This window comes from Arachis stenosperma, chromosome 1 (assembly GCF_014773155.1).
Source record: "Arachis stenosperma cultivar V10309 chromosome 1, arast.V10309.gnm1.PFL2, whole genome shotgun sequence".
NCBI classification, from domain to species: domain Eukaryota; kingdom Viridiplantae; phylum Streptophyta; class Magnoliopsida; order Fabales; family Fabaceae; genus Arachis; species Arachis stenosperma.
This window is the reverse complement of record NC_080377.1, coordinates 3821885-3832384: the sequence shown is the minus strand read 5'-3', so window position 1 is coordinate 3832384 and position 10500 is coordinate 3821885. Positions and strand designations below refer to the sequence as shown.

The window sequence follows — 10500 nt, the reverse complement described above, 5'->3', positions numbered from 1 at the left end:
TTTTTTTATATTTTTATTTAATTTTTTTCTCTTTTTTTGTTTTTCTTTTTTTAGAAGGTGAAACAAGAAGCTTTATAAAATGTAAAACAAGAACTATGAAAACAAAAAGGAGAAAGAGGAGGAATTATTTAAAAAAAATTAAATTAAAAAATAATACCAAAATTTTTTAATCATAATGCAATGTTTTTTAACAAAAATTTATTCGACATTTTTTTTTCTTCTGATTCTTTTTATTGTTCTTACTTCTGTTTTGTTATGCATTTTTTTTTGTATTTTTTTTTAAAGAGAGAAAATTAAATAAAAAATAAAAAAAAAAGAGAAAAGAAGAAGAAAAAAAATGTAAAAGGCTAAAGAGAAGGAAGAAGACTTCAGGGCATGTACATTACATAAAATTAAATTATTTATGTTTTCGTTTCAACCGAAATAAAAGTGCCTAAAAAATTGAATTGATGATTAGAAGTCCGAGCTAAAAAATAATTTCTACTTACCTTTGTGAGCTTTCTCAAAAGAAAATAACAAAAGGACAAAATATATTTTAATTTGCCACTAAAATTTGCTAAATTTTTTCAAAAATACTCTTAAATTTTATTTTGTTTTAATTTTATTCGATATATTTTTTATTTGTATTAAATATATTTTTGATAACTAAAATACATTTGGTTTACATTTTTTTTTTTATTTTTAATATTTTCTATTTTTTAGATTTTATAAAATAATTAAAAATAAAAAGTGAAAACAGAAAATAAAATTTATTATTTTTACTGTTTTTAATTTAAAATAAAAACAAAAAAAAATACGTGCATCCTAATTTTTTAAAAAAATTAAGATTAATTTAATAATAATTTTACAAAAATAACCTTTAATACAAATAAATCAAATATAATTATTCGACTCATGAGATAAAGCCACTTGGTTGAAAAGTGTGCATGTGCAATAATTGCATGCAATACGTTTCGGCTATGGTATGCTGGCAAAACTAGTTGCATTGAATTCTCAACATCACTGTTGAAACCCAAAAGAATAAAAAAATAAAAATAATAATAAAAAAGTAAAAACTCTCCATTTAGATATCTCTTCTGTTTGACGTTTTAGCTACCAAGCAGGGTCTTATACTCTTATCTTAATTCTCGGGAGAAATAAGGATCTCTTGAAGAGGTAGAGAAAAATCACACGCTAGATTGTTGGGACGAACACACCATTTTTATGCCACTTAAAATCATAGAAAGTGCATCGAAACATTACAAGTTTACAACATTATCCCCCTTGTTTGAGCACTGAATATATTGGGCTCATTTATTTGTACGTACGGATTAAAAAAATACTTCTTTAGAAGAAAAAACAGGCAGATGAGATTTGACATAAATGATAGATTTGTTGATCTTCTTACAGCTGTTTGGATTCGAAACATGAGTTTAACACATTACAGATAGTGAAATATAAAAACTCATACTTATGTGTACAAGGACTCAAGGAGGCATGTGTTTATGATGTAATGTTTAAGATTGAAAATTGTATAATCTATCTAGTTCAAAAAGAAATAATAATAACAATAATAAAAATTATTTTATATTTAAATATATTTATAAAAATATTTTTTATTTATGTTAGATGCAGTTAGTTATTTGAAAATAGTAAATATATAAGTATTTTTTACATAAAATTATAATTATGATTGAGGAAGAAAACTATTTTATGTAATTATTTTATAATATGCAAATCATAGTGTTAGCCCAACAATAATAGATTTTGATAAAAAAAATGTTGATCAAATTTAAAAACAATATCAAATAGTTACAAAATATAACCTTAATTTTAACTATATTTTTTAAGTATCATCAAAGTTTTCTATTCCTCATAATCATTCTTATCATTAACAGGTTCAGTGAGAAAATTTTTCAAAGCTTATTTTCTTGTCACATTTTAAAATCAGAGCATGGTAATTATGTATCTACCCAAACCATATATTTCATAGATTCAACAATAAAATTTTTTAACATATTGATCTGGATATTTGCTTAAATCATGAGCAGAAGAGAATGAGACCACAACAATTAAGAAACACTACTTTTTAATTTTTCTGTTAATATTCATCTTTCATCTGTGTAGCGCGTCAAATTATTATACACCGTAAATGATATACAGCCTCAGCACTGTCCCTTTTCTGAAGCAGCAAAAGGGAGAATGAATACAATTCCAACATTATTTTTGCTAACTCTTGATTACATACAGCATCAGAGGTTCCTCTCCAGCCATCTTGGTAACCTTAGTTGAGATTTCATCCCCATTCTGGCGAGGAAAACGGAATACAGCAGGTGAAGCAAGAACATGAAACACCCACTATTGATCAAAACCTTGAAAAAGTTTCAAAGAGCACATCAGAATAGTCTGAAGAAAAAGAAATATAATAAACAGAGAAGACCCTCCGAGTAGAGAGTAAGTTTTTTCCCTTACCAAAATGCCAAACAGGGTATATATCATGTTCAACGAGGGAATGGAATTAACACCAGAGGCGGTAAGCAGAAATGTAAGAGAAGCATGAATGTTAATGGTGATCTACCAGGCCCATTTGCAGCAAAAACAAGGGAAAGATAAGAACAATATTTCATTCATGGTATAAGATGATATATAGAATTAAAAAATTAGGAGAGAATTGCGGAATTGATTACCAAAGCTAGTATATTTTCCCTTATTAAGAAAGATGAAATTAAGACAAAGCCAACAGCTCCTAGTGATCGGACCTGCGACTTTAAGATTTCATTATCCAGCAAAAAAAATTACTTCAAACGTATAGAATTTTTTTGGCAATAGGTAACAAACATTACAATTGTGCACAAGAAAATCGAAAGGTTCCAACTTGCTCCAGACCTGACAATATGCAAAAATAAAACTGTAAATGAGTTACAAAAATCAGTTAGCTAATTTAAACAATAAATGAGAACAGAATTTAACAATCTTGTGATACACCTCCACAACTGAGGTGCAAATTAGAAAGAGATTTATCAGAAGCCAACATGAGCCGCATGGAACACATGGTGACATCATACAACTATCTGCCTAGCACGTAGGCTGCAGATTGGAAAGAAAGGAATCTGGTTAAATCATAATGGGGCTATAGAGAAGAGAGAAGAATGTGGGAAGAATAGAAGGGAGAGTAAGATTTTGAAAGGGGGTGGACACCCACTTTTGACTAGCTTGAGCCCTAAGAGTGAAATCTTGGTCTACGCGTTTCAAACCGTTACTTAAATCAATAGCAGCAGGAAACTAGATTTTTCTTGGCTTTAGTTCTATGTTCTAGTTCAGTTCTATCATCTTGCAGCATACTGAGTAACAGTAACATAAGAGAGAAACCATATTTAAGAAAACGGTAGTAACAGCCAAGTTTGTTACAACAACAAAACACCACAAAGTCTTATTCCACTAAGTGGATCCTCTATATGGATCAAACGATATTATTACATCCTATCATGTATCATGTATTCATGTCTACCATGAGATCATTCACAGAGATTCGCTTGATCGTCTAGTGAAGAGTCTTTTTGGGTCTTCTTCTGCCTCTAACCATAAGATTTATTTTACATTTGATCCACCTTTCCCACTGGATATTCTACCAATATATCCTCTTTATTATTGTAGATACTTCATTTGGCATCTTCTTAAACTTTATAATCTCATTAAAAAGTTTAGTTTGCCAACTAAAACTTTCCAAACTTCAATTTATAAATTTTTGGGAACCACCGATCTACCATTCTTCATCTTTTTTAGGGGCTCCATAATTTCAAACTCTCACATTATCGGATAATAGTTAAAGTTTTGATCTTTCTCCCTCATGTGTAACTGACCCGAACACGAAAGATTCTTATGTTCCTCATCAAATAATATAACAAGAAAACAAAGATGACAGCAAATATAAATTGCTTTCCCGACATAAAGTAATATAATTTGTTTGTTATGCCAATTTCAAAAGATTGATACTTGTTCTATCTATTTTAAATTTAAGACAATTCATAAAAAAGTAAGGTGAAGATTCATGGCAAATTGGAAGAGCAGGAGGGGGTTAACATGATTACTCACCCACTGCATTGTACAACCAGATCACATGAATCTAATTAAATGCACTGAATCAAAGAGTTCGCTAGAAAATTGAGTTTTAAAAGCATACAAATATTGCATATGACATACCTCCACAAAATACCCATTGTGTAACCAACAATGCCATGCTTAAGCTGCATGAAAGAAATATTTCGAATTCAAGTTACTTTACAGGCAGTATGACTAAGGTATCTAATTGAAAAAACAAACCAGTGTATGTATACTATTCTATTTTCACAAAAAGGAAAAGTGAGAAATGTTAAAATTCATGTTTCCCAGCACAATTAAATTTCTTAACAAACACAACTGCATTTGTAAAACAGCATATGGAGTTCATTCGAGTTCCTATGCAAAAACTGACATTTATTCACTTCAGTAAAAACTTCATTGTTGAATAACCTTCACCATTATTAGTATTGAAAAGCACATACATAGCAACACCGATTTGACAGGAAGGCATATCCAATATGCTACATATTTTATAACAAACTAGCAAGTAGCAAGCATCTCATTGTGTAACATAAAACACTTAGGTACAATGAAATGCCATTCTAACACTTAGAACAAAACAACTATTTTTTCATGAACAAAATCGATTAATAGAGCATAATTTTGAGACACTGAGTGTAAAAAGTTTTATATAGTCATACAATCGAATTCTTTTGGATGACCATTCAAAAAGTGGCCACGGAAAGTAGTTATGTTTGTTAATGTGGCAAGACATAATTGGATTTCTATGTAAAACATCTTTGCACTTAAGCTTTTCCACAAAATAAAAAAATATATAGTTTGATTTTAAGCATATTGGGAAAACAATCAAACACAAAAAACTGGAGGCCCTATTGCTTAGCTAAGAAAATTACCAAGTTGAAAGCAAACTTACCAGATAAGTTAGAGCTTTGACTGGACCAGACAAGACAAACAAAAGTACAGTTGTTGCCACCTAAAAAACAAAAGCGTAACTACCAATAATTAAAACCTGGTTATGCAAATATTCTTCATGAATTTATCTACTGTATTCTTGCAAGAAAATAGCAACTGTTACCAGTGTTTTCCTTCCAGCATCAACACCCCATCTCATTGAGGAAATCACTATAGGCAACGAGAAGAAACAACTAAAGTAATTCTGTAATCAGAAACAAAAACTTGAACACTGAGTCTAAAGTACTATTAATATATCTAAAAGTGAAAGAATAGATAACCAATTATCAGCCACAAGAGAAGAACCATGATTGCAATTTCTTAACTAAATTCATACAAAACCAAAGAACCAAATTTTGTTAGGACTAACTAACTATCAACCAATAGAGAAGATCTATTATTACAATTTCCTAACTCACACAAACCATGAACCATTTTTTTATTAGAACCAATCAATTTCCAAACAAACAAAGACCTATTTTTTTATTGTCACTAATTAACTAACCTCAATAGCAAGAGAGTTGCTCAAGAAGTAAACTAAACCAGTAAGTGCAGCAAACATGGAGCACTCAACCAATTGAAGTGTTTTCTGGTACACTGGGCCATTTGGCGACAAGTCCATAAGCTCTGTTGAAAGTTTCTTTTCTTCTTCTTCTTCTTCTTCTTCTTCTTCTTCTTCTTCTTCATATTCACTAGTACAAACTGATACTCCAATTCTTGATACCTTGAGAAAGTTAGAAGTGGGAAAAGAGAATGAATTCTTGAGTTTGAAGTGTGATTTTGGTGCATGAAATCGGTAGTTGAAGGAAAATGGAGGAGAGGAAAAGTGAGGCTGGAGACAGAAAGTGGGAGCTATGGAAATAGAGAGGCTAGAGAAATGGTGGTAAGGCTTCAGGGGAACCATGGGGTCTTAAGGTCGTGTTTGGTCAAGAACTGAAAGTGGGTTTATGAGAAGGTGAAAAGAAAGAACGACTTCGTATTAGGTGGGAAACTTAATAGTGGACCTTTAAGCTGTACAGATTCTGTGGATGATATTAAAGGTGTACAGATTCTAAGATTCTTGATTGGATGCCCCTGATGAAGAAAGAACTAAAGTAGTGAGCATTGCTGGAAGGACCAATCTTACATGAAATTAAAATAGTGAGAACTTAATGTATGTATAATGCTTTCATTTTCTGGTGTTATGATTACCTCAAGGGGACACTCAGACAAACCTTTGTTGAACATCACCAAAAATTACAAATGTGAATCAGACGACCACCTCAGTGATTTCAACATAACCTATTTAAATCCAACACAATATTTGATACATTACAACTAATAGTGATCAATTAAAACATGCATCACTGAAATGCAAAAAACACACATCACAATTCACAAAGATGTGCCAGCTTAATTATGATAATGAATATCACCTCACTGCTCTAGCAAACTCACTTTCATATTCATAAATAATAAAAATCCCAAAGAATCGACCAAAGTATCAAATCTAAAAACAAATATCAAAGTTTATCATCGATCATCAAAATCTACAAAATCTAGATGAATATTTCCTATTCAAGCATATTATTTATGCCTAAACCAATTTTCACCAATAGCAACAACAGCACATTGATAGCAGGAAGCAGCAGCAGCAATTTGATCAACAATCAGTAACAACAACAACACATTTATAGCAAAATTAACACTTAGCAACACCAAAAAACATTGATCAACAATAAAAATTAAAACATAAATAGGAAAACAAATAAAAAAGAAGAGGCACGGGAAGACTTATTACAAATTAGAGCTTATCCCCGATGAGAAGAGAAAACGAAAATCTCTGTTGGTAGCAGGGGATGAAATACCAACAATAAGTAATAATCTGTCAACCAAGTTGTTCACAATGGAGCATAAAAAATATTCCAACAGCATTTAGAAAACAATTGAGGAGAAGTACATGACCAAAACTATACATAGCCACCCAATCTTCACAAGTTTATCAACCGAGTTAAGGTACGCAGGAAGATTGATATATTATTAAATAAATAAAAGAATGCAAATGAAAGGAGAGGAACTTACAAATAAGACGGAGATTCGGTTCGGTGTTTGGACAGTAGAAAGAATGTGTTATGAAGCGCCACCATCACGCACTAGCAGCCTACCTGATAAGCCCACCACCCTAACAAGGGAATAGGGATTAGGAACCCTAATTGCCTAAATCAGAAAAAAAGTAAAAGCCTACCTGCAGATTAGGGATTAGAGGCGGCACGAGCAGCAGAGGAGCACAACGGGGAGCACGACAAAGCAGCGGCGGGCAAAGAAGCAGAGGAGCCCAGCGAGGCTGCGGTGCGACGTAGCAGAGTGAGGCCAAGGAGTTGCAGAGCCGCGGCGGCGATGTGGTGGAAGGAGGATAGGAATGTATGGAGGAGAGATTGAGGAAGAGAGTGAGAAGAGTTGTGTCTGATAACGGGAGTTGATACCGATAAGGCAGTGCCCAAAACGCACCGTTTTTTATTACTTATTTTTATTTCACACAAAAAGGCGCCGAGTAAGGATGATGCTGATTTTTTGGGTGCAAAAGTGAAAGAAACATTTTTCAAGATGTTTGAATGCTATATGAATGCAAATAATGGGGAAAGATCTTTTACTTCAACAACAATGGATGGTGCATCAGATGTGGGAGTACCTGATGGCGACATGGCTGGTGATTTTTTTAAGGAGGTGCATTTTCATGAGATCATCAACAAGAATGAGGTGGATTTGTATTTGATGGATGGTTTAGAGAAGCCTGGTGATCAAAATACTTTTGACATATTGAATTGGTGGAAGGTAAATTCTAGCAAGTATCCTATCTTATCCCAAATAGCTAGAGATGTCTTAGCAATGCCGGTCTCAACTGTTGCTTCAGAATCAGCTTTTAGCACTGGTGGAAGAGTGCTTAACAACTATAGGAGTTCTTTAACTCCAAAGACAGTTGAGGCATTGATATGCACACAAAATTGGCTTCGTGCTTCTCCAATGACAACTGATTTTGAGGAGCTTATTGAAGAGTTTGAGAAACTTGAATTAGGTATGCAAAAAAGAAATTTGTAGTTCCTTTCATGGTTTATGTTTATAATCTATAATCTATATTATATTTATAATCTATATTGATTTTCTTGTTTTATTTTTGTAGAAATTGCACCAACTGGAGAAGATGAGGATGAGTCTGGTGTGGATTCAGATTAAGCATGGTGGTTGATTGGCTGTTTGATTTTTATTTGTTTTAAAGTGACTGTTGTGGTTTAAAGTGTGTTTATTTTTGTTGTTTTGCTAGACATTTTTAATTGCCTTTGTTTTATATTTAATTAAGTTGAAATTGTAGGAGATTTGGATGTGATATACTCTTGTAATTCTGGTTTATTGAAGGTTTTAAACTTTATTTTATGATATTTTAAATTCTGTTTATTAGGTATAAAAAACCGAAAAAACCGACCGAACCAAACCGCTGTTGGTTCGGTTCGGTTCGGTTCGGTTGTCCAGAAAGCAGCCAACCGAATGGTTGATATTAACGTTCAACCGATCAGGTCGGTTCGGTTGGTTTTCGGTCCAAAATCGAACCAAACCGAACCGATTACACCCCTAATAAGGATGATGCTGATTTTTTGGGTGCAAAAGTGAAAGAAACCTTCTCCAAGATGTTTGAATGCTATATGAATGCAAATAATGGGGAAAGATCTTTTACTTCAACAACAATGGATGGTGCATCAGATGTGGGAGTACCTGATGGCGACATGGCTGGTGATTTTTTTAAGGAGGTGCATTTTCATGAGATCATCAACAAGAATGAGGTGGATTTGTATTTGATGGATGGTTTAGAGAAGCCTGGTGATCAAAATACTTTTGACATATTGAATTGGTGGAAGGTAAATTCTAGCAAGTATCCTATCTTATCCCAAATAGCTAGAGATGTCTTAGCAATGCCGGTCTCAACTGTTGCTTCAGAATCAGCTTTTAGCACTGGTGGAAGAGTGCTTAACAACTATAGGAGTTCTTTAACTCCAAAGACAGTTGAGGCATTGATATGCACACAAAATTGGCTTCGTGCTTCTCCAATGACAACTGATTTTGAGGAGCTTATTGAAGAGTTTGAGAAACTTGAATTAGGTATGCAAAAAAGAAATTTGTAGTTCCTTTCATGGTTTATGTTTATAATCTATAATCTATATTATATTTATAATCTATATTGATTTTCTTGTTTTATTTTTGTAGAAATTGCACCAACCGGAGAAGATGAGGATGAGTCTGGTGTGGATTCAGATTAAGCATGGTGGTTGATTGGCTGTTTGATTTTTATTTGTTTTAAAGTGACTGTTGTGGTTTAAAGTGTGTTTATTTTTGTTGTTTTGCTAGACATTTTTAATTGCCTTTGTTTTATATTTAATTAAGTTGAAATTGTAGGAGATTTGGATGTGATATACTCTTGTAATTCTGGTTTATTGAAGGTTTTAAACTTTATTTTATGATATTTTAAATTCTGTTTATTAGGTATAAAAAACCGAAAAAACCGACCGAACCAAACCGCTGTTGGTTCGGTTCGGTTCGGTTCGGTTGTCCAGAAAGCAGCCAACCGAATGGTTGATATTAACGTTCAACCGATCAGGTCGGTTCGGTTGGTTTTCGGTCCAAAACCGAACCAAACCGAACCGATTACACCCCTAGCGCCAACTATACCAACGAATTTATGGACGGATTGTCTGATAATGCAAATAGGCTCATTTGATGATTTATTAAATTTTACTATTTAAGAACTTGTTTATCATTTGTATTTTTTTTATGTTAGAATATATTAAGATCAGTTAGTATTTATTAGAATTATTTAGTATATTTGAATATTTATTTATGATATTTTAATTCTTTTAGTACCTATAAATATCCTTCTATATTATATTATTTCAGATAATTTGAATATATTTAATAATATACAATTTTTTTTTTCACTTTAGTCTATTTTCTCTAACATAAAATAATATATTACAGATTTAAAATAATGAATACTAATCAAGTAAACGTAAAAAAAAATATTAAAACATTGATGAGCATTATTTATATAAAGGCCCATACCTAATGTATTACATATGTGTTTCATAAAAATTAAATGAACATAATTTTAAGATTTGAGTGATATATTTTTTTTATATGAGTGTTAATCAATTTAAGAGATGATAAATATAATATTGGCATTTATATGAATAAATGACCTGAGACCAATTAAGCGAGGATATTATACTTATCTTCTTTTTTCTTTCTTTCTATCTATTAAGATACTTAGATACATACATTTATTTTTGGCTAGGAAGTTTCCAAGAAGTATATGAATGAAATTCCCTCTATCAAGAACTTTTACTGAACAAACATTAGTATGAGCAACTGGAGACAAATTTCAAACTTTTTAAACCATAGACTAATTAATTAAGACTATCCTACTGAAGAGTAAAGGAGCTAGACAAATATGTTGTTCCTTTTGTC

General features: G+C 32.0%; 1 protein-coding gene across 5 annotated transcripts; it reads right to left on the bottom strand.

Annotated features, from left to right (window-relative positions):
- Nucleotides 1–2026: 2026 nt before the first annotated feature.
- LOC130941886 (uncharacterized) lies at nt 2027–7502 on the bottom strand. 5 transcript variants are annotated; one of them, XM_057870536.1, is made up of 11 exons: nt 7235–7495; nt 7072–7171; nt 6202–6291; nt 5516–5734; nt 5135–5215; nt 4973–5032; nt 4180–4223; nt 2823–2865; nt 2667–2738; nt 2452–2553; nt 2027–2351 (listed from the first exon to the last, which is right to left on the bottom strand). In XM_057870536.1, the coding sequence occupies exons 3-11, from the start codon at nt 6235–6237 to the stop codon at nt 2232–2234; spliced, it is 777 nt and encodes a 258-aa protein (XP_057726519.1). In that variant the 5' UTR covers nt 6238–6291; nt 7072–7171; nt 7235–7495; the 3' UTR covers nt 2027–2231. The 5 variants fall into 5 exon arrangements, 4 of the variants coding, with proteins under 4 accessions (XP_057726519.1, XP_057726526.1, XP_057726503.1 ...); XM_057870543.1 differs by having other exon boundaries at nt 7072–7154; XM_057870520.1 differs by having other exon boundaries at nt 2028–2351; nt 5516–6084; nt 7235–7493.
- Between the last annotated feature and the right edge of the window lie 2998 nt (nt 7503–10500).